Source organism: Rhinoderma darwinii, chromosome 2, assembly GCF_050947455.1.
Source record: "Rhinoderma darwinii isolate aRhiDar2 chromosome 2, aRhiDar2.hap1, whole genome shotgun sequence".
NCBI lineage: Eukaryota > Metazoa > Chordata > Amphibia > Anura > Rhinodermatidae > Rhinoderma > Rhinoderma darwinii.
In genome coordinates this window covers 48,015,187-48,036,025 of record NC_134688.1, presented here as the reverse complement: position 1 = coordinate 48,036,025, position 20,839 = coordinate 48,015,187, and the positions used below count along the sequence as shown (strand labels likewise).

General features: G+C 43.1%; 1 protein-coding gene across 2 annotated transcripts in view; it reads left to right on the top strand.

The window, feature by feature from the left end:
• Positions 1 to 366: 366 nt before the first annotated feature.
• Positions 367 to 20,839, top strand: part of MPHOSPH8 (M-phase phosphoprotein 8) — a 36,634-nt gene continuing 16,161 nt past the window's right edge. The window contains exons 1-11 of one of the 2 annotated variants that reach the window (XM_075851618.1): positions 367 to 626; positions 5,393 to 5,548; positions 5,873 to 6,667; positions 7,844 to 7,940; positions 9,066 to 9,311; positions 9,441 to 9,563; positions 9,775 to 9,863; positions 10,742 to 10,882; positions 12,313 to 12,399; positions 14,000 to 14,151; positions 14,709 to 14,863. In XM_075851618.1, the coding sequence (XP_075707733.1) occupies positions 459 to 626; positions 5,393 to 5,548; positions 5,873 to 6,667; positions 7,844 to 7,940; positions 9,066 to 9,311; positions 9,441 to 9,563; positions 9,775 to 9,863; positions 10,742 to 10,882; positions 12,313 to 12,399; positions 14,000 to 14,151; positions 14,709 to 14,863 (2,209 nt within the window). In that variant the 5' untranslated portion in view covers positions 367 to 458. Of the gene's footprint in view, positions 627 to 5,392; positions 5,549 to 5,872; positions 6,668 to 7,843; positions 7,941 to 9,065; positions 9,312 to 9,437; positions 9,564 to 9,774; positions 9,864 to 10,741; positions 10,883 to 12,312; positions 12,400 to 13,999; positions 14,152 to 14,708; positions 14,864 to 20,839 lie in introns of both variants that reach the window. The other variant, XM_075851617.1, reaches the window with a different exon arrangement.

Here is a 20,839-nt window from a genome sequence, read left to right as displayed (position 1 = left end):
CCTTTAGTTGTCAAACTACAACAACCAGCATGACCTAAGCGCCTGCAGCTCGCGTGACATATATCACACGTTGCAGACCACTGCTCTATATTATATTATTATATGTTGTGTTTGATAAGAAATAGAAAGTAACGCATGCGCAGAAGGTGCCAGACGGTCATGCGTGGTCTAGGACTCCCTGGCATTGCCTAATGTTACCTTACAATCCGTTCCGCCCTTCAGGCGATATTACGCAGCGATTGGTGAGTCTCTTATTGTCATAAGTCTACAATAGCCACTCAGATTTCGACATACTTGCCCGCAAACTCATTCACTGTATCCTATTGGATGGAAGGGGTAAACCCAATGCCCTTGCCCTACTCTGTGATTGGTCGAGAGCGCCATCCTTTCGGGACGTATCGGGGAGGTGTGTGGCGCAGGAGGATTTTCCCGTTGTCGTCTACCTAACTCGAGCCATCATGGCGGAGTTTGCAGGACATGATGGCAGCGGTGCTGTCAGCAAAGGGGGCGAGCAGCTGGAAAATACCGGGGAAGGAGCGAACACGGTGGAGGGGGCCGATAGTGAGCAGGAGGATGAGGAGGACGTATTTGAAGTAGAGAGTATCCTGGACTCGAAGACTGAAGGGGTGAGTGAGTAGACGGAGTTCACGGGCTAGAATATGGAAGAGTTCCTGTCATGGTAGAGACTAATGTGAATGGGCCTGTAGTTATTCCTATGTCACGTGGTAAAGACCTTCCATCTATTGGGTGTACCAGACCGCTTTATTTTTATGGTGCCTATAACTCCCATCATGCCTCAGGATTAACCCATGGTTTTACAGTATTACTGTTTTTATAGGGTTAAGTAAATGGGGTGCATAGAGTGGGTTATATCCAGTGCTGGGGCGGGGTGTTTACAGAGCTCAGCAGCCTCCAGTGCTCCAGCTCCCGTGAAACTACAACTCCCAGCATGCCCTGACAGCAAATGGCTTTATTATGCCTGCCAGGGGCTGTTGGGGCATGCTGGGAATTTAAGTTTTACAACAGCTGGAGTGCAGGAGGTTGCGGACCCCTGGTTCACAGACATTGCGGACCCCTGGTTCACAGACATTGCGGACCCCTGGTTCACAGACATTGCGGACCCCTGGTTCACAGACATTGCGGACCCCTGGTTCACAGACATTGCGGACCCCTGGTTCACAGACATTGCGGACCCCTGGTTCACAGACATTGCGGACCCCTGGTTCACAGACATTGCGGACCCCTGGTTCACAGACATTGCGGACCCCTGGTTCACAGTCATCTCTGGGGCGCTGCTTTTTAGATATTTGGCAGCTGTCTTTTTTTTTTTTTTTAGGGCCCAGTTTACACTTGACTGTTTTCTATTTAGTGTTTTTATTCCTCGTTGATTTCGTAGGAATAGACACCCCCCCCCCCCCCCGTTGTAATAACGATGGCTCCTTGTTCCCCTTGTTGTTCTCCGTGCAGCTCGGCCTCCTGGGATGACGCTTACATGGGACTGCTGCAGCCAATCACCGGCTGTAGTGGTTACATGGGCTGCAGCATCATCACAGGAGGCCAAACAGAGCGGAGGAACGCTTCGCTATGGCACCCCAAGTTAAGGTAAGTAGTGGCTTTTTTTTTCTGCTGTTTCCCGCAGTGGCGATTTCTACACCGCAATTTGGTGAGGTCGTTTGTCCAGAATTCCTTGTGGGTTCTAGGTCGAAAACGCGGTGTGCTTTTATGCTGTGTATCCGACCTGTGTGAACATACCTTTTCACTGTTTTTCCATTTTTTGGGAAGCTGCACCTCCTGCCAGGTCTGAATAGGGTCCAAGGACAGTAGAGGTAATTGTCGGTGGATCCAATATCATAATCGGGGGCATCTGCCAACAATGTCATTTGTAAGGTTGCAGAATGAATGTCCAATCTGATCTTGAGGAAAACGAGGAGGAGACATGTTGGATTTTATTGCGCCGGAGCCCTTGCTCTCTGGGAGATAAGTGGCAACAGCTGCTTATCTCCTTTTTCTATGGCAGTGAACATACATACGTGGCTGATCTGTACATGTTTATGGCTGAGTCAGGAGATAGCGGTCTGCAGAGCATGCAATCTGCCAGCACCGATCTAGTATGAGCCGGCCCTGTACGGCACAATCTTACTCTACGTCTAATAATCGACACGAGTCCGCCATACCAATGCTTCCATCTACGGTTTTTTTCATGTATAGGTTACCAAAAAGGAATTCAAACGTCCAGCATTGTATCGGTGGGCCCATATTTTACCTTTGTGTTCCTCTGATTTTATACACCGGCACATGGAGAGATTTCTCTTGTGTATTTATATGTAATCTGTTCCATCGCATGCTGTATAATGAGCGGTTCTCTCCTGCCAGCATTGGTTCTAGAGAACATTCAGCGTTGCCCAGAGGCATAGGGAACCACGGACCCCCTGCGCGGCTGTACAGGCTCTGGGCGTGCAGCTTCACTGTGTGCTTGAGGACTTTGTTACATAACGAATCCTGTCCATACATATCAGACATGATGGCCGATCCTGCAAGGAACGCAGGTAAATGGCATCCATAGATTACAGGATTAATCCAATTCCATGCAGAGCTGCCATGCCCACAGATTACAGGATCATGTTGGCGGGTCCTGACCTGTTGGGCACTTCCTAGTTATCGCTACACTCAAATCCGTAGCAAAATACACATGTGGATTTTGCTGTGGAATTGGCTCCGGATTTCACGCCACATTGACGGAATTGAAATCCGCAACAGAAATTGACCTGCTGCGATTCTAAAATCTGCACCACAGGTGGAGAGCACGGAGATGAGATTTGTCACAATCTCCTCCACTTTGTTACCACTTTAGTGCGCTGCAGATTTCTGTAGCATTTATGCTACGTGTGAACATATCCGTCTAGGGTGGTCCAGTATCCTGTAAATAAAGCTTTGTTGGGGTGTCTGACGGGTACAATATCTCAGTCGAAAGTCCCTGCAGTGGAAATGTAGAATTACACATGAATGACGGTCCACATAATGCACGCTGGGTCCACTGCAGCGGCAGTCACTTTTACCGAGTCTCTCTCTGTTCTCATGGAGGGAAATACTAATCTGACCTAGTCCTGTTCACAGCTTTATGTGATGGGGTTATTGCAGCAATCTCCTGTCCTGATTGTTTGCTCCAATGTATCAGTGAAAATAAAACCTTGCCTAGAGTCCAGTCTGTTTATTTGCAGAGGGTTGCCTAGACTGGATACAATAGTAACAGACTGTCAGCTGTGAGCAGGATTAAGTCTGTGTGGAATTTAACCTCTGGCTGTAGACCAGAATGGTGGGTTTACACGGGTAGATTTGAGTGCTGACCTACAATGTAACAAGTCGATCAGTGATTGTCAGCCGTCCCTTGTACACGAGCCGATGCTATACTTCTTGGGGACAAACGATTGTTAATACGATCGCTCGATCGTCCTCCGTTTTCATCATTGTCTGCAGCACATGCCTTTTTACATGGGGAGATGCGCTGCCGACAACGAGGATTTTATAGCCTAAATAAGTGATGTGATCAGCTGACAGCCGAGCGTTTGCTCTCTTCTTGGCTGATCGCTGCGCTGTTTACATGGCCAATCGGCTGAATGAGCGTTTTTAGACATGCTCATTCACGATTATTCGCCGGTTTATATAGGCCTTCGCTGTATTTATGTATGGCTTAATGTTGTTGTGTTGCTTCTCCTCACCAGATTGGTTGTAAATTTCAGGATTAAGTCTGTGTGGATCCAAAAGTTATTAAGCATTTAGCCATCTACATGGTGTGGAACTACAATTTCCAGCATTTTCTACCAACCATACAAATGTTGGGGAGTGCTGCTGGAGAGGCACACACTACTGCACAGTATGGGAGTAAATTCTTATACAGTAGAGCAGCGGTCTTCATTGTCTCCTGCTGTGCTGAAACTGAAGACTGTCCGTGCATACTGGGAGTTGTAGTTTCACCACAGGCTGGAGATCCGTGCAGTAGTTTGGTGTACGGTGTAGAACTGGACTAGAGCAAAATAAAATATACAGGGTGTAATCTGCCAGGAGGACCAGTGGAGGGAGGACATCCTTATTTGTCATTTTATCCCCACTATTAAAATGTCCCCTCCTTAGCCCACTGGTCACTTGTCCTCTGGTCAGATGTTGTATTTTGATGTATTTCTAGGCCTCATGTAGGCGTGCTCTAATGATCGCTTTGTGTGACCCGATCATTCAATAAGGTGTCAAGCCATGTATGGGGGAGGGGATTTGGTGATCAGCAGCAGCAAGTGCACACGATTTGTCAGAGCTGTCCCTGCAGTGATCTCCGTTGTGCCCGTTTCCCATGGAGGGTGTTGATCACCTGTGAGACACGGCTTTCTATAAACGTCTCCGCACAGCTTTATTTTGGGCACAACTTTTGTGTTTGTAGTGCACACATACTCCATAGCAGACGCCAGATGTGATGAGGGAGGAGAAGGTTCACCCTGGGGCATCTAACCTGCTTTGGGAGTTGTTTTATACTTTGTAGCTATAATTGTAAATGGTCCCGGTGATGGGACGCTGCAAATCCAATACTAATTGGATCCTGTAAAAAGTAAGATGTACCTGAAATGGTCGTGGATTCTGCTTCATGTAGAGTTCTGTCAGTTTTTACCTGTTTTTTATGGTTCTCGTACTAGATTAAATTTACTTGGCTGTGATATTTTTACTTGTCGTCATCTGGCAAGAACCGGTTAAAAGAGAACGACGGGATGTAGTGACTTAACAAGCGACAGAAGGGGCTGCCTTTAGTGTGACACAGAGAAGTACTGTTCCGTTACCCAGCTGCCCAGTGATTAACATGCAGAGCCGTCAGTTGTATGCAGCCGGCGTGAACCTGCAATGTGGACAAGAATCCTGAACAACTGTCTCTATTAGATGAGATTCCGTGGAATTGTTGTGTATTACCTCCTCTTCCCTCTTTTATATACTGCTCTATCTGGCCCGTATTATTCTCAGTTGCTCCCCCACCCCCATTCCCCATCCTCCTGTGTAAAATGTCATTCTGCAGATGTCCCAATTCATTTCACGTGGGAAAGCTTCCTGTGCTGAGATGAATGCCGGCCGCATCATGTGATTCATGGCCGTCTTGTATGCTGCTTCAGTGTATTTCTCCTGGATTGTCTGGCTTGTGGTTTAGCACTCCAATAACCGTATATAAGATCAGTACAGATATTAAAGGGGAATTTACGCACCAAATCTGTTCACATATCACAATGGCAGATCAGACCATTTGGGGCTCGGACCTCCTACAATTTCCCTAGCTCCTGTAGATTCTCCTCTAAATTCTGATTCTAATATGGACTTCTATCATAAACCATTTTGTTACTGATTTATTTTATTTTTTTTCTTACAGGGGGAAATCCTGTACCGTGTCCGCTGGAAGGGATATGATTCTGATGGAGATACTTGGGAACCAGAGGCTCATCTTGATGACTGTAAAGAAGTCCTTCTTCAATTTAGGCGGAAACAAGTGGAAATTAAACAGAAAGTTGCTAAGAAGGAGGCACTGGTAAATATCATGTGCATGATGTACCATGTCATTGTATTAATCTGGGTAGGTAATCGAATGGGATTTAAGACACCGCTAGAATATTCCTGGTGAGTTTGCATGATATTTGCAAAAAAAAAATTACAAATCAGCCGGAGTGCTTCAGTCTATATGGTAAAGCAAAGTAGAAAAAGATCTATAGGAGGAGGCTATTTCAATTCATTGGAGTCAGCATTTTCTGATAAAATATTGTCAGAGAGGTTGATTCTGTTATATTTAAAGGGTTCGCAATACAGCTAACACCTGACTGTTTTTTATTTATTTTTATTTTTTACCATTTCATAGCCAAAATTGAGCGATATTTTCGATGCAGAATCTGACAGTGACTCTCAGCATAGCGCAAAAGATGAGTCTAACCAGAAAAAGAAGAAATCGAAGGAAGAAGAAGACCGGATGCTACAAGAGGACTTAAAAAAGAAGTCAAAATCTGGAAAAATCAAGGAAAAGTCAAGGGCTGAGGCAGAAACATTGGAAAATCAACTTGTTGACTCCAAGCCAAAGAAAAGGTTGTCAGAAAGCACAGAGGACCTGAGTATCAAGAAGCCAAAAAAGGAAGAGACTAAGGAAGCTAAGAAAGCCAGAAAGGAGGACAATAAGGATGGTAAAGCAAAGGCTAAAGAAGAACATAAAGAGAAAAAAATGAAAAAAGTCCCTGAAATGGAGCAGACTGATAAACCAGAGTCTCCAGAACCTGAAGTGAATGCTGGGAGTATAAGCGGTGAAGTTCCTGTGGATGATGGAGACAAGTTGGCTCAGGATGAGACTATTAAAAGCCAGGAAATGGTGGTGGATGTTCCGGAGGAGCAGGCCGTTGTAGAGACTTTTGACGAGGAGGTTGATGATGTAAAATTGAAAAAAAAGAAAAAGAAACACAAGAAGAAAGCTGAAAGAGATGATGCCACAAAGTCAATGTTTTACGATGAAACCCATCTTGAGAAAAAGAGTTTCCTGAAAAAACAAAAGTCTGTTGATAAAATTAAGGAGCACGTCGCTGCAGAAAAGCTGCCAGCCCCGATCCCCAAAAACTCTAGACCAAGTAGTGATGACAAGACTCGGAAATCTGTGGACTCCTTGACAGAGGTATGTGTCTAACTACAATGGTTACCAGTGTTCTTAAAGTATATGATTTGTCATAAATACATCATAGGTGGCGATTCCACCTCTCAGACCCCCCACCTATCAGGAGAATGGGGGTCCCAGCAGCTGCCAGCTCCATCAGCTTAAATGGATGAATGGCCTTGTCTCTATTGAACTCCATGGAAGTTATGGAAAGAGCTGAGCAATGCTTGGCATGGTCCTGAGAAGCGAAGCCTGCCCCTTTTTATTTTTCGGGAACGAGCTCTGTTTTTTTTTTTTTCTTTTGTTCTTCTCTGATATATACACAGTAAAGTGTTACATATTCATTATTGGCTGTTTTCCAGACGACTGACTGGCACTGGTACTGCCCATAGTGCCACAGTGTCCCCCCCCCCCACGTTATTTCTTTCAGGGCTTCTCCTGTGCTTTTCCCCTCCTCTACAGGTCAAGTACTCGCCAAGTTATCCAACACAACCTAAAACCCCCTACAGAGAAGCCGCTAATTTCTCATAACCGTTATTTCAGTACCACTGCCGCAATCATTTAATGCAGATACTGATGCCAGTCTTTGGTACAGATGCCGTCATTCATAATTTCTGTCATTTTTTTTGTGTGGGTGGTTTTGAAGTACTTTTTTGCGCAGTCCATACTGAATTAGATGTCCTGCTGTAAATGTACTGTGTCCTTTTTATAATACACAAGTGCAACCTCTTGTCAGATACTTAATGTCTTTTTATTTAAAATCTTTATTTTTTAGAAATAAAAAATAACAATAACATAGAAATGCAGACACATCCAGATAGAAGCCTATTAATATAGAGCAATATGCAAGCAATACAACAGAATCATATCGCGTGTTTGGCGTGTAATAATGCGTAAGCAAAAAGTGGAAATTATTAAAATTTGAAAATAAAACTGATAAAGAGAAATAAAGGCACTCGGTACATTCCAGCAAGAATCACATTGAAGTCTATGAGCGAGGTTTATGACTCTGTTGCAGTTCTATAAGCACACATAAGTACATTGTAAAAGAAAGGGGCACAACTCTCTACTGTGACAAATGTGATCGACCATACCAAGATCATGTGAAGTCTGCCAACGCCCAGGCACTCCACGGGGCCCATCATTTTTCTGGTCAGATACTTAGATACTTTTTAACTCCTTTTGTATCTCCACCAGAATAAAGACGTAAAGAAATCTGATCTGTCCAAAGACAAGCCCAAAAAGAAACATGACGCTGAAAAAGATGCAAAGAAGGATCCAAAGGTGGTAAAAAGTGAGTTCACAACCAGCATATATTCAGATGTGGATACAGTTTTAGAATTTTCTTTTTATTATTGACGTCCTACTCATGTGGTATTAAGACCATACCAATAACACATATTTAAAATTCTGCTCACCTACCTTTCTTACAGCAGTGCAGTAGATCCATGTCCCCGCTCAAAAGAATGGTATAGCCCATGAACTAGTCCTACGTTATGCTTCCAAGTGTTAAAGGAGTTGTCCAGCTTGGGGCTGTTTTTTATACTGATGACCTATCCACAGGGTAGGTTATCTTATGTGATCAGTGGGTGTCCGATACCCGGCCCCACACCCATTGGCTGTTCCGGCTGCCTTTGGGTGCTGGAATTATGCATGGTCCGTGCCAGAAGCAGAAGGCTCCAACCACAGTATAGTGGCCGTGCTGGGTTACTGCAGCTCTGCTCCTATTCACTTAAATAGGAGCGGTACTGCATAACAGCCGCTATACAGTGGTTGGTGCCATTTGCTTCCGGCACTGACCATGCATGACTCCGGGCGCTGGAACAGCTGATCGGTGTGGGGTCCGGGTTTTGGCCCCCGCTGACAATATACTGATCACCTATCCATCAGCAGACAGAGCCTTGTGAGCTCTCCTAGACCTCTGTAGGGAGTCTGCAGCAAAGCTCCTATTGACTACAGTGCGGTTGCTGCAGGGTTCGTCTGACTAGGAGACCGTACACAGGGCTGTGTCTTCTGCTACGGTTTTACAGTCCGTTGTTGGAGTGTGCAACATGGGGGGGTCTGCGCAGCCGGAGGACGACTCTGCTAACGAACTTTATTGCAAAGATAAAGTTTCTAGTAAGTGCTGCAACATATGATTTTTGGTTTATAATTGAAGTTGCACTTTTTATCAGTCAGTAGAATTGTGAATTCAACTCTGGGCAATAATACAGGCTAAAACTCAGGAACAGTACAAGTTAAGCAATACTGTATAATGGATTTATGAAGTTACTCCATTATTACCTAGATTATATTAATATATAAATGGTTTTGAAAGGTGGACCTTTTCTTGAAGGTGGTTTTAAAGTTTCGGTATTTATTCAAGAGAATTCTTTCTGAAAGTAAAATTTAAATGTGCTGTTTTTAATGATCGTGTCAGATACCAAGGTGTATGACGCCTTCACAATATCTGCTGAGGATCGTGTAGAGTGTATGGAGAATACAAAGAAGAAGGAAGAGACCACCTTTAAATACAAACTTCCAGAAGATTATAAGATGAAGGATGCGAAATCAACTTTCAAAGACAGAAGAAGTGCGCAAGATGAGGCCGATTCCTGGACATTTGGAACGTCTGAAGGAGATCAGGAAGTTATGGATACCGTGTCTCACATGCAGGACAGCTCAGGTGTGTTGCATTTTGTGTTCTGACCTTAGAACAGGCCGAGCAAGCAAACCATTGGGATTTGTACGGTTTCCCACTTTTTCCTCGGCTGTAAATCTTTAATAGTAAGAACTATTTTGTGTATTGCAGTAGCTCTGGACAGCAGGTCCCATGTTGTGGGAATGGACCTGCAGTTGGAGTGGATGACACTGGAAGACTTTCAAAGGCACCTTGATGGATCAGATGAAATAATCCCAAAAGATCCGATATCAAACAGTAGGTTTTACCTGTAGTATGTCTTTATATAAAATACAAATTTTGACCTTAAAGTGCACGTGCCATGAGACGGATACATTATAAACCAAGGGGCTACGGCACGCTGTAAAGCCCCTGGCTGCAGTCCGAGATTTCTGTATGTGGGAATGTCCAGTGCAAGCAGAGAAATAAATGGTAGTGAGTTTCCTTTTTTTTTTTCTGTATATAACAGGTGCATTGAAAGAAGCCGTAAAAAATGGTGACTACTTGACTGTAAAATATGCGCTGAATTCCAAAGAAGAGTATAATTTGGACCAGGAGGTAAGTTATTTGAGGTTTTTTTTTCCGCGATTCGCTAGCCACGTAACAGACACGGTTGGAATTTTTGCAATGGTCGCAAGCAGCTTTTTCTGTCCTGGGGATGCTCCAATTCTGGAGCATCTTTTCTTAGACCTCTACATTGTGCTGTTTCTCTGTGTTATTCCTCTTAGAAATGTATGGATAAATTGAAAACTGGGTGTTTCCCGTTTTGGGGGTGTCCCTGCACAGACTGACACTGTCCAATCAGTGCTTGCAGAGTGAGACTGTGTAGGGACACGCCCCCTTGACAAGGGGAGTAATAGCACCAAGTTGTTAATACATTGATACATTACTAGGAGGAATAATAGAGGACCTATATGAACAAAAGATGCCCCAGAATTGCTATTTCATGGGGAGTACAAGTATTTACTAAAATCAACATGTCAGGAGAGGTGACAAGACCTCCTACAATTCTTACTCATGTTGCGCTATCCATAAAGAAGTCCGTATTAGGTCTAGTCGCTTATGAGTTGCATCCTAAGTTATTACATTGCTAATAATAAAGTATTATCAATCCCGAATAGGCTTCTATATAATATGTGTCTGCGAGTGCAGTTTAGCAAACTTTTTCAGGACATGTAAGCGTTTGGCCTAACATACACAGCACGGCAGCATGCAGAATCGCTACAGGTCTGTTCGTTACATGTTGGCACGCCCTGTGCTGCTATATGATGCCTCTATGCCACCAACTTCTCTCCTAGAAGCACGGTTACTAGGGGAGAATACCTCCGTGATCTGCAGTGAGACCTGCTATAACATTTTATTTATGTTTTGTTCTGTGTGAATTTGTGAGAGAAGGAGCTACAGTATTAATTCCAGCCTTGCCTTTGCCACTGTAGGACGCCAGCGGGATGACTCTAGTCATGATGGCTGCCGCTGCAGGGCATGATGACATTCTGAGGCTTCTGATAAAGAAGGGAGCCAAAATCAATGGCAAGCAGAAGAACGGGACAACTGCCCTAATTCATGCAACTGAAAAAGTGGGTATTCTTTTATTTATATGCCAGTTTAGCAAAGATCTTTTAATACAGGAAAACGTCACGTGTATTTTTTTTCTCTTAATAACGTGCAAAAGAAGTGCGTGCTGTGTGTGATACGGAAAACTGTTCCATGTCCGTGTATTTGTGTGAACCGGTAATGGCTTCAAGATATAGCAATAGGTCTTTATGGGCACAAATTAAGACATTTTGGAAAAACTTCCATTGTACCTGGAGCGTGAGGTGAGAGGTGACCTGATGTTTTAATGTCCTTGCGTTTATATGTCTTTTCTGCTGGCCATTCGCTTGCCGGCATTTCTTCCCCATTAGGACGGAGCAACTTACATCAACAATTCTGTTATTGTCGGTGTTCTCTTTTGGTTACAAACAAATATTTCTACGATCTGCCGCTCATGGTCATTGGATGACTCTACCCTGCGTTGCTCCCTTGGGTCACTCTTTTCTATCTTCCTCATACATGGGTCTTTTTGATGAATTATGGAACTAAATCTAAAAGAAAAAAGTAATACAGTGAAACTTGTCTGAAATAGCGCCTCTCTGAGAAGGTAATCCATTTATCAGATCAGATTTCCTGTCACACGAATCGTCCATCTAGAAGACCATTTTTATTTTTTTTTAATGCAATCCTGAGTGATGGTCTCAGAGGTTTCACTGTATATCAGTCTTATTAATCTTACTAATGCGGCTCCTTTCCTGTTCTGCCAGTCCCTTTTCTCTGTGTTGGGATGTTGCCGGCATGTGACTCCACCATGGATGAAACTACAACACCGCGTGTAATAGTTGTGGACAACCCATCATCGCGTTCACTTTTAAACAGAAGACTAGGATCCGTATATTGCGAAGTTTACCCATTTTGTACCCATAGATCTAATGTTATAACCTGGAATATAGATTTTGGAGATCTCCCGCTAAGCAGCCGTGCGTTTACTCGTCAGATCTCCTCTTTTACGTGTTCCAACTCCTTTTTTACTCTCCAACTGTTAAAGGGGATTTCTCATAATGATCATTTTCTATTGGGCTACTGGAGATAACTGAGCGCTATCTTCGGCAGCCCCATAGAAAGTGAAAGGAGCGGTGGCCGATCATGCGCAGAGACTCTCCATTCACATAGGGCACTTCGGGATCGGTAGGGATCCCAGCGGTCGGACCCCTACCGCTCAGACATTTATCATCCATCCTGTGGATAGGTGAGAAATGATCATTATGAGAGAACCCCTTTTTGTGTCAGTGGTCACATTGTCTATACAGAACAGAGAAACTGGCCATTTTGCCCAAATCAGCCAAATGATGCGTATTGCCCTTCTATTGAATATCTGTGAAATTTCCTGAATTATTTATCATTTTCTACCTCCTCTTGCAGCTATTTATATTGGTGTTCTGTGAATAAATTTTTGATCCTCTTCTTTCTTTAGAATTACCTGACTACAGTGGCCCTGCTCTTGGAAGCTGGTGCTTTTGTGAATTTACAACAAGTGACTGGAGAAACTGCTCTGATGAAGGTATTTTGTGGCTCCTCTTGTGTAACCCTTTGTAGTTTGTAATGTCCACTTTACATGTTATTTGTGGCACTACTAGAGGTGGAGGCAAAAGTGTGTAAAGAATTCATAATGGTGAAAAGGCTTCTTCACATATATTCCCATCATGAACTTTGTTCTATGTGGGTCGTTCTAGGGCTTAGATTTTTTTCTTTTAATATGTTCCCATTACTGTCAATTGCTCATTCAGTCTGTAGATTTGATCAGTGTGGTATGTTCATGTGGTTTTTTTTTTTTGTTTTCTGACCCTTCAAAGACGTGTCCTGACATCTGTTTTAGTAAATACCGGTAGTTGTATTGCCCACGAAATAACCATTCGGCAGCACCTTTTCTTAGAGCTCTGCGTTGTGCTAGTCCTGTTATTCTTCATGGAAATGTAGGACTAAATTGACAACTGGGTGTAACCTTTCCGCTTATCACTTAAAGGGAATGTGTTGCCAGAAAAACATGTTTTTTTTTAAAAAATTAAACATTTAGTGTGTGGGTGATTAAACACTGTTCAAATTTTTTTTATTTTTTTGCACGAGTCCAGGTAATATTATAAATTATTTCTAATTTATAATACTACCCATTTTTGGTCACTAGATGGAGCTGTTCCCAAAATTGCAGCATTGCAACATTGGGTTAAAAGCCCTCGCTCTAGTGAGCTCTCAGCATCCCCCCCTCCTTTATCCTGGCTAGTGCCGGGATAAACGAGGGGTTTGAACGATGTAACCTCCTACACTGTGTGTCGCCATTTTTTGAGCTAACCCACAGTGTAGTAGGTTTACATACAGTAGTAAACACACACAAACACGAACATACATTGAAATCTCTTACCTGCTCCTGCCGCCGCGGCTCCCTCCGGCCCGTCCGCTCCGTTTGCTGCCGCTGGTGCAAGTGCACAAATCCGGAAGCCGCGACCGGAAGTAGTAATATTACTGTCCGGCCGCGACTTCCGGTCCACAGGAAAATGGCGCCGGACGGCGCCAATTTCGAATAGGACTGTGTGGGAGCGGCGCATGCGCAGTTCCCACACAGACGCCGTACACTGCAGTCAATGGGACGGGAGCCGTTCGCAGTCCCTATGGGACTGTGGTTGCCGTATTCCATGTCTGTATGTGTCGTTAATCGACACACACAGAAATGGAACAAAAAATGGCAGCCCCCATAGGGAAGAAAAAGTAAAACACAAACACACAAATGAATATAAACGTTTTTAATAAAGCACTAACATCTTTAACATATAAAAAAATATTTTGTGATGACACTGTTCCTTTAAGCTGTTCCTACACAATCTGATGCTGTCAGCAGGGATTGGACAATGTCCGTGTGTGTATAGGGACACACTTCATTGATAAGGGCAATGCGACCAACCAGAGGGATGGCATTCTCCAAAAAAACAATTCTGTGCAACTATTACTAATCCAGATATGTCAGGAGTGCTGAAAGGTCCTCTGTAAAATTGTAGTAATCCCTGTATACGTGGCATAAACTCCTGTTAGAAAGATGATGGTTTCATCAGACTCGGCGTCCTAGTTCTAAATACCCATATATAACAAAACAATTCTTCTTGTTTTTTTAGGCTTGTAAAAAAGGAAATGTTGACAGTGTCCGACTCTTGATAGAACACGGCGCCGATTGTAATGTACTAACAAAGCACCAGAGCAATGCTTTACAGTTCGCGAAACAAAGCGATAATGTGCTCTTTGAGTTACTTAATGGCCATTTGCAAAAGTAAGTGTTCTTTCTGTTTCTAGCCTGGTTACGTGGGCATTCAGGACTTTAGTATCAAACCTACCCTCCCCACATGCCCTATTAGCTGACTGCATTACATGGACAGCCATCCATCTGAATGTCCGTTGTAATTCTACATATGGCGACGTGAAGACTCCTTCTGCCAGATTCAGTTAGTTGCTGGGGGTATTGGGAGTCTGACATGTCTCTATGATATATTGGAAGTCCCATATAACTGAATGTACGCGTTGATGTTCACCACCTGCAGTTCTTTTTTCATTTGCATTCACTGCTGATCGGGCAGTGGGAAACATTTCATGTCTTTAGGTAAAAGATTGCGTTTGCTCACGCGCTGAGGGCACTCTACATATATTCTCCTTTTTAGTGCTATATTCTGTTGTAACAATAATATATCTGTGTAGGTTCACTACAGCTGGAGATGTAAGTGCTCTAGATATAAATGTATCTTTTACAAGAAGCTGATTTAAATGTGTTTTTGTGCTGTTTTCATGATCTTTTATATCATTTGTGTCTAATCTAATACATTCTCCTCGCAGACTCTCCAGAGTAGTAGAAGATGCTATAAAGGATTATTTTGAGGCCCGTCTTGTGTTGCTTGAGCCCATTTTCCCAATTGCCTGTCACAGGCTTTGCGAGGGACCAGATTTTTCTTTAGATTTCAATTACAAGCCTCCATTTAACATACCTGAAGGTAAAGTATTTCATGTCTTTTATATAATATATAATCAGGTCTGTAATGGTGGAGTACAGAATATAAATAAGGTTTATACCTCCCATAATAGTATATTCACTGGTTATACAATGGAATTAGCCTTATTAAATGTAAGGATATGTTCACACAGTTTTTTTGCAAGAAGAAAATTCTGCCTCAAAATTCCATCTGCCGCGTCTTTCGCTGCGTTTTTCTCCCCCGGCCATAGAGCGCAGCGGGCAAAAAACGCTGCAAAATACGTATTCTCTGCCTCCCATTGATGTCAATGGGAGGTCAGAGACTTAAACGCCCGAAGATAGAGCATGCCGCTTCTTTTTCCCGCGAGACGGAAAAAAAACACCTCTGCCTCCCATTGAAATCAAGCATTTTCGGACGTTCTTTGGCACAGTTTCCGTGTCAAAAAACTTAGTGTGAACCTACCCTAAGGCCTCATGCACACGACCCTAGCCATGTGCACGGCTGTTATTTTCGGGTCGGCCAGCCGCAGTGTCATCAGTGAGCCGCCCGCAAGTCGCGGGCTGTGCACATGGCCGCATCCATTATTTTCTATGAGCCTGGACCATGGGCCATGCATGGACTGTGGAAACCACGGTCGTGTGCATGGGCCCATAGAAATGAATGGTGGGCCACAATTCTCCCGTGGATTTTCAGGGGCATTGCGGCCGCAAAAGCACGTTCGTGTGCATGGGGTCTTACTGTTAATCAAATCTCCAAAGAAAACAGATGGGTCTGTTGTAGAATACTAGATGCAGCACGTACTCTAATTGTAACAAAACCCCCTGTAAGGGTTCTTCACACAGTTTTTTTTTTACACGGAAACCGCGCCAAAAAACGTCCGAAAATGGCTTCCATTGATTTCAATGGGAGACGGAGGCGTTTTATTTCCCACAAGCAGAAAAACGATCTCGCGGGAGGAAAAAAAGCTCTTCGGGCGTTTACGTTGCTATAACAACCGGAGGCCTAACAATGGCCGCCTGGTACGGAAGCCTATTTGGCCCCGCCGGAAGGCAAAGCCTAATTGACTTGCTTTTAGTTAATAGCTGACCGCTCTAATACGCTACACTATGTAGGTAATGCAGTGTATTAGAATAGCGATCAGGTCTTCATGCCTTCAAGTCCAATAGTGGGACACAAAAAAAAAAAAGTTAATAAAAATGTTGTAGAAAAAAGTTTCAAATTAAAGAGGCTCTGTCACCAGATTATAAGAGCCCTATCTTCTACATAATCTGATTGGCGCTGTAATGTAGATAGCAGTGGTTTTTATTTTGAAAAACTATAATTTTTGAGCAAGTTATGAGCTAGTTTAGATTTATGCTAATGAGTTTCTCAATGGACAACTGGGCGTGTTTTTTACTTTTTACCAAATGGGTGTTGTACAGAGGAATGTATGAGGCTGACCAATCAGTGTCCTGCACTTCTCATTGTTCCAGCCCAGCATGATCCACAGCACAGTGTGATTGTGCAGTGAAAGAAGCTGGGCTGGAACAATGAGAAGTGTATGAGGCTGACCAATCAGTGACCAATCAGCATCATACACTTCTCATTGTTCCAGCCGGGCTTCTTTCACTGCACAATCACACTGTGCTGTGGATCATGCTGGGCTGGAACAATGAGAAGTGCAGGACACTGATTAGTCACTGATTGGTCAGCCTCATACACTCCTCTGTCCAGTTGGTAAAAAGTAAAAACACGCCCAGTTGTCCATTGAGAAACTCATTAGCATAAATCTAAACAAGCTCATAACTTGCTCAAAAATAGTTTTTGAAAATAAAAACCACTGCTGTTATCTACATTACAGCGCCAATCAGATTATGTAGGAGATAGGGCGCTTATAATCTGGTGACAGAGCCTCTTTAAGGAAAAAAAGGCAGTTTTTTTTTTAGTTTTTTTAAGTCTTTTATTATAGGAAAAAACTGAAAACATTTTAAAAAGTACACATTTGGTATCACCGCGTCCGTAACAACCCGAACTATAAAAATGACGCAAATTTACCCGCACGGTAAACACTGTGTAAAAATTTCAGAATCGCTGTTTTTTTTGACACTTCCCCTCCCAAAATGGAATAAACAAAAGTTATCAAAAAGTTGCATGTACCTCAAAATTATACCGCAACCTGCCACAGCTTTTTTGACAAAAAATAAAGTTATGGCTCTCCGAATATGGCGACACGAAACAAAAGTGATTTTATTGTGCAGACGCTGCAAAACATTCAAAAAACAGCAACTATGTACATATGGTATTGACGTAATCGTATCGACCCGCAGAATAAAGTAAAGGTCATTTATAGCTCACGGTGACCGCCGTTAAAAAAACACAAAAACTTTAGCAGAATTGCTGGTTTTTGGTCACCTTGCTTGCCAAGAAATGAAATAATAAGTGATCAAAAAATCACATGTACCACAGAAAACTACTGATTGTTCCGCAACAAATAAGCCCTCACACAGCTCTGTTGGCGAAAAAATTAAAGTTCTGGCTCTCCGAATATGGCGATGCAAAATGTGCAGTGTGTTTCAGAAGCGGATAAGATTGGGCACCAATTGTCAGTGCAGCACTGGCCGCATATCTGCGGATTATTTATTTATTTACTCCATTATTATACCCTCTCTTATTATGCCCTGATATACTCCGCACAGATTACATATGCCACCACATTATAAACTGAAATACCAGCAAACCCCAAGCAAAATCTGCGCTCCAAAAGCAAAATGCCGTCCCTCCCTTCTGAGCCCTGCAGCCTACCCAAACAGCAGTTTAAGTCCACGAATATGCCATCCCCATACCCGGGAGAACCCGCTTAACATTTTAAGGTATTTGAGTATCAGTATTGTGAGAAACTAGACATGGACCGCACATCCACAATGTATACATTGATCTGAATTTATAAACCTAAACATGAGGTTATTTGTTAACATTTTAATCAAACTGTATAAGCCCCCTTGCCACTTCAAGGCCACCTCTTTCAAAGTGGGTACTTACTCTATCGGTTGCAGCACCGCATGGTGGCCCCCGCCACCGCAGCACCGCTCCCGAGGAGTGAGCAATCCAGAGGCCCAAAAGCACCCATTCTATCAGGCTGTGCCAAGCCTCCTTGGCTCTGGGCCACGTCCCCTACAAGTGGTGCACTACAGCAACAGTTACCACCCCGCAGCACCACAACATGTGAACAGATTAGTATTTGTGTTCAGTGGCACGAGCTGGGCACAACACATTGTGCACTAAAATTGCATATCTCTGGAAAATTGGAATTTTCACTTTGCACCAGCCACTGAGCGTTCATTTCTAATAAAAAAAAAAACAACAAAAACCTGTGGGGTCAAAATGCTCACTACACCCCTTAAAAAATGCCTTGAGGGGTGCAGATTCCATAATGGGGGTCATTACTTGGGGGTTTGTTTTTACTATTTGACCCCAGAGCCCTGCCATTGTGGGCCAATGCTACGAAAATCGCCAAAATAGGCCTCAAATGCACATTTGCTCTTTCACTCCTAAGCCCTGTCATATGTCCTCTACTCTGGTACCTAAGGGAGCTCTGCAAATGCGACATGGCGCCCATAAATCAGTCCAGCAAACAGCAGTTTAGGGCCACACATTGGGGTATTGCCGTACTCGGGAGAACTTGGAACAAATTGTGGTGTTTTATTTTCCTACTACCCATTGTGAAAATAAAAAATTGGGAGCAAAAACGAAATATTTTTAGGAAAAATAAAATTTTTCATTTCCACTGCCTAATTCTAATAAAATCTATGAAAGACCTGTGGGATCAAAACTCACTACACCCCTAGATGAATGCCCTAAGGGCTATAGTTTCCAAAATGGAGTCACTTCTCAGGGGTTTCTGCTGTACTGGTACTTCAGGGGCTCTGCAAATGTGACATGGCGCCCAAAAACCAATCAAGCAAAATCTGCATGCCAAGTAGTTCTCCTGCCATTCTGAGCCCTGCGGTGTGTCCAAACAGCAATTTATGACCACATATGCGGTATTGCCGGACTCTAGAGAAATTGCTTTACAAGTGTTGGGTTGTTTTATCTCCTTTAATGAAAAATCAACATTTTAGTGGGAAAAAATGTAGGTTTTCATTTTCCCTGCTCAAATGCAATCAATTTAGCCAAAAAAGTGTGGTCAAAATGCTCACGATACCGCTAGATAAATTCCTTGAGGGGTGTAGTTTCCCAAATGGGGTTACGTTCGTGGAGATTGCACTGTTTTGGCCCCTCAGGGGCTTTGCAAATGTGACGTGGCGCCGCAAACCATTCCAGCAAAACTTGAGCTCCAAAAGTCAAATGGTTCTCCTACCTTTCTAAGCCCTGCCGTGTGTCCAAACAGCAGTTTATTACCACACATGGGTTATTGCTGTGTTCAGAAGAGGTTGCTTTACAAATGTTAGGGTGCTTTTTCTCCTTTTATCTATTGTAAAAATGAAAAAAATGAGCTAAAACAACATTTTATTAGAAAAAAATTTGATTTTCAAATTCCAATAAATTCTGCAAAAAAATCTGTGGGGTCAAAATGCTAACTTTACACCTGAAGAATTCTTTCAGGGGTGTAGTTTCCAAAATAGGGTCACTTAAGGGGGCTTTGCACTGTTGTAGTCCAGGGTGTGGCAAACACGACATCGCACTGAAAACCATTCCAGCAAAATCTGCTTTCCAAATGGTGCATCGGGGGAACGGAGCAGTCCTAGTCTTATCTGATGCTAATTATCAGCTCAGATGTCCTGAGACTCTTTGCCGGAGGGAAGGGGGAGAATCACCCAGGCAGAGAGACAAGGCACAGTCTTCTATGCGCTCTGCTGCTGTCGGTCACTCTATAGAGAACTGTGTAGTGAATAGAGGCAGAGAGACCTTCTTGACGTCACGATGGGGGCGTGCACATCTGACGTCAGGATGGGGGCACCACCCACCCGTACTCATAGGCAGCAGAATCCGTACACTGACACATTCACACGGTGTACGGATTTCTGCTAGCAACAGGAGAAATACAAGAAATAAAATGCGGTAGAAAAGCGTCAGTGGCCATTTAAAACACATATAACACAAAAAGGAGCCCAAATTAATTCAGTAATAAAGTAGATTACAAAATATATTTATATTACACATGCTGCTAGAAAATAAAAAGTTGATCGAACGTTTAGTTACGCTTTAAGTTGAGGTAATAGCAGGCACAGAAGCTCCCGATGTCAAAGTCAAACCATGTGGACCATTGACTTGTAAATTTGCCTACAGAATTAAGCCGAATCGCCACCATTTTTTCCATGGTGTAGTCGAAATTAATCCGCTCTGCTACCGTCAGGGGAACATGGGATTTCCATGTCTGAGCAATGAGTAATCTAGCTGTAAAAATTATATGACCTACTACATAACGTAAATCCTGTGGAATTTCGCAAAGACCAATTAAACAAAGGGCTAGGGCCGGGGACAAGCAAACATTGAAATTAATTACTTTGCCAATAAAAGCAAATGTGGCTGTCAGGTTTTCATTTTTACAGACTAATTCCAATAAGTTTTAGCAAAAAAAAAACTGGGGTCAAAATGCTAACTATAGCCCTAGATACATTTCTTGAGGGGTGTAGTTTCAAAAAACGGGGTCACTTTTGGGGGTTTCCACTGCTTTGGTACCACAAGACCTCTTCAAACCTGACATGGTGCCTAAAATATACTCTACAAAAAAAAAAAGGAGACCCCAAAATCCTCTAGGTGCGTCTTTGGTTCTGAGGCCGGTGTTTGTCGCATAGCACACTAGGGCAACATGTGGGATATTTCTAAACTACAGAATCTGGGCAATAAATATTGAGTTGCATTTCTTTGGTAAAACCTTCTGTGTTACGGATTTTTTTTTTATTACAAATTAATTTTGGCAAAATTTTTTTTTTAATTGCAAGTTTCACCTACTTTGCTTTAATTCCTGTAAAACGCCTAAGAGGTTAAGAAGCTTTCTGAATGCTGTTTTGATGTTTT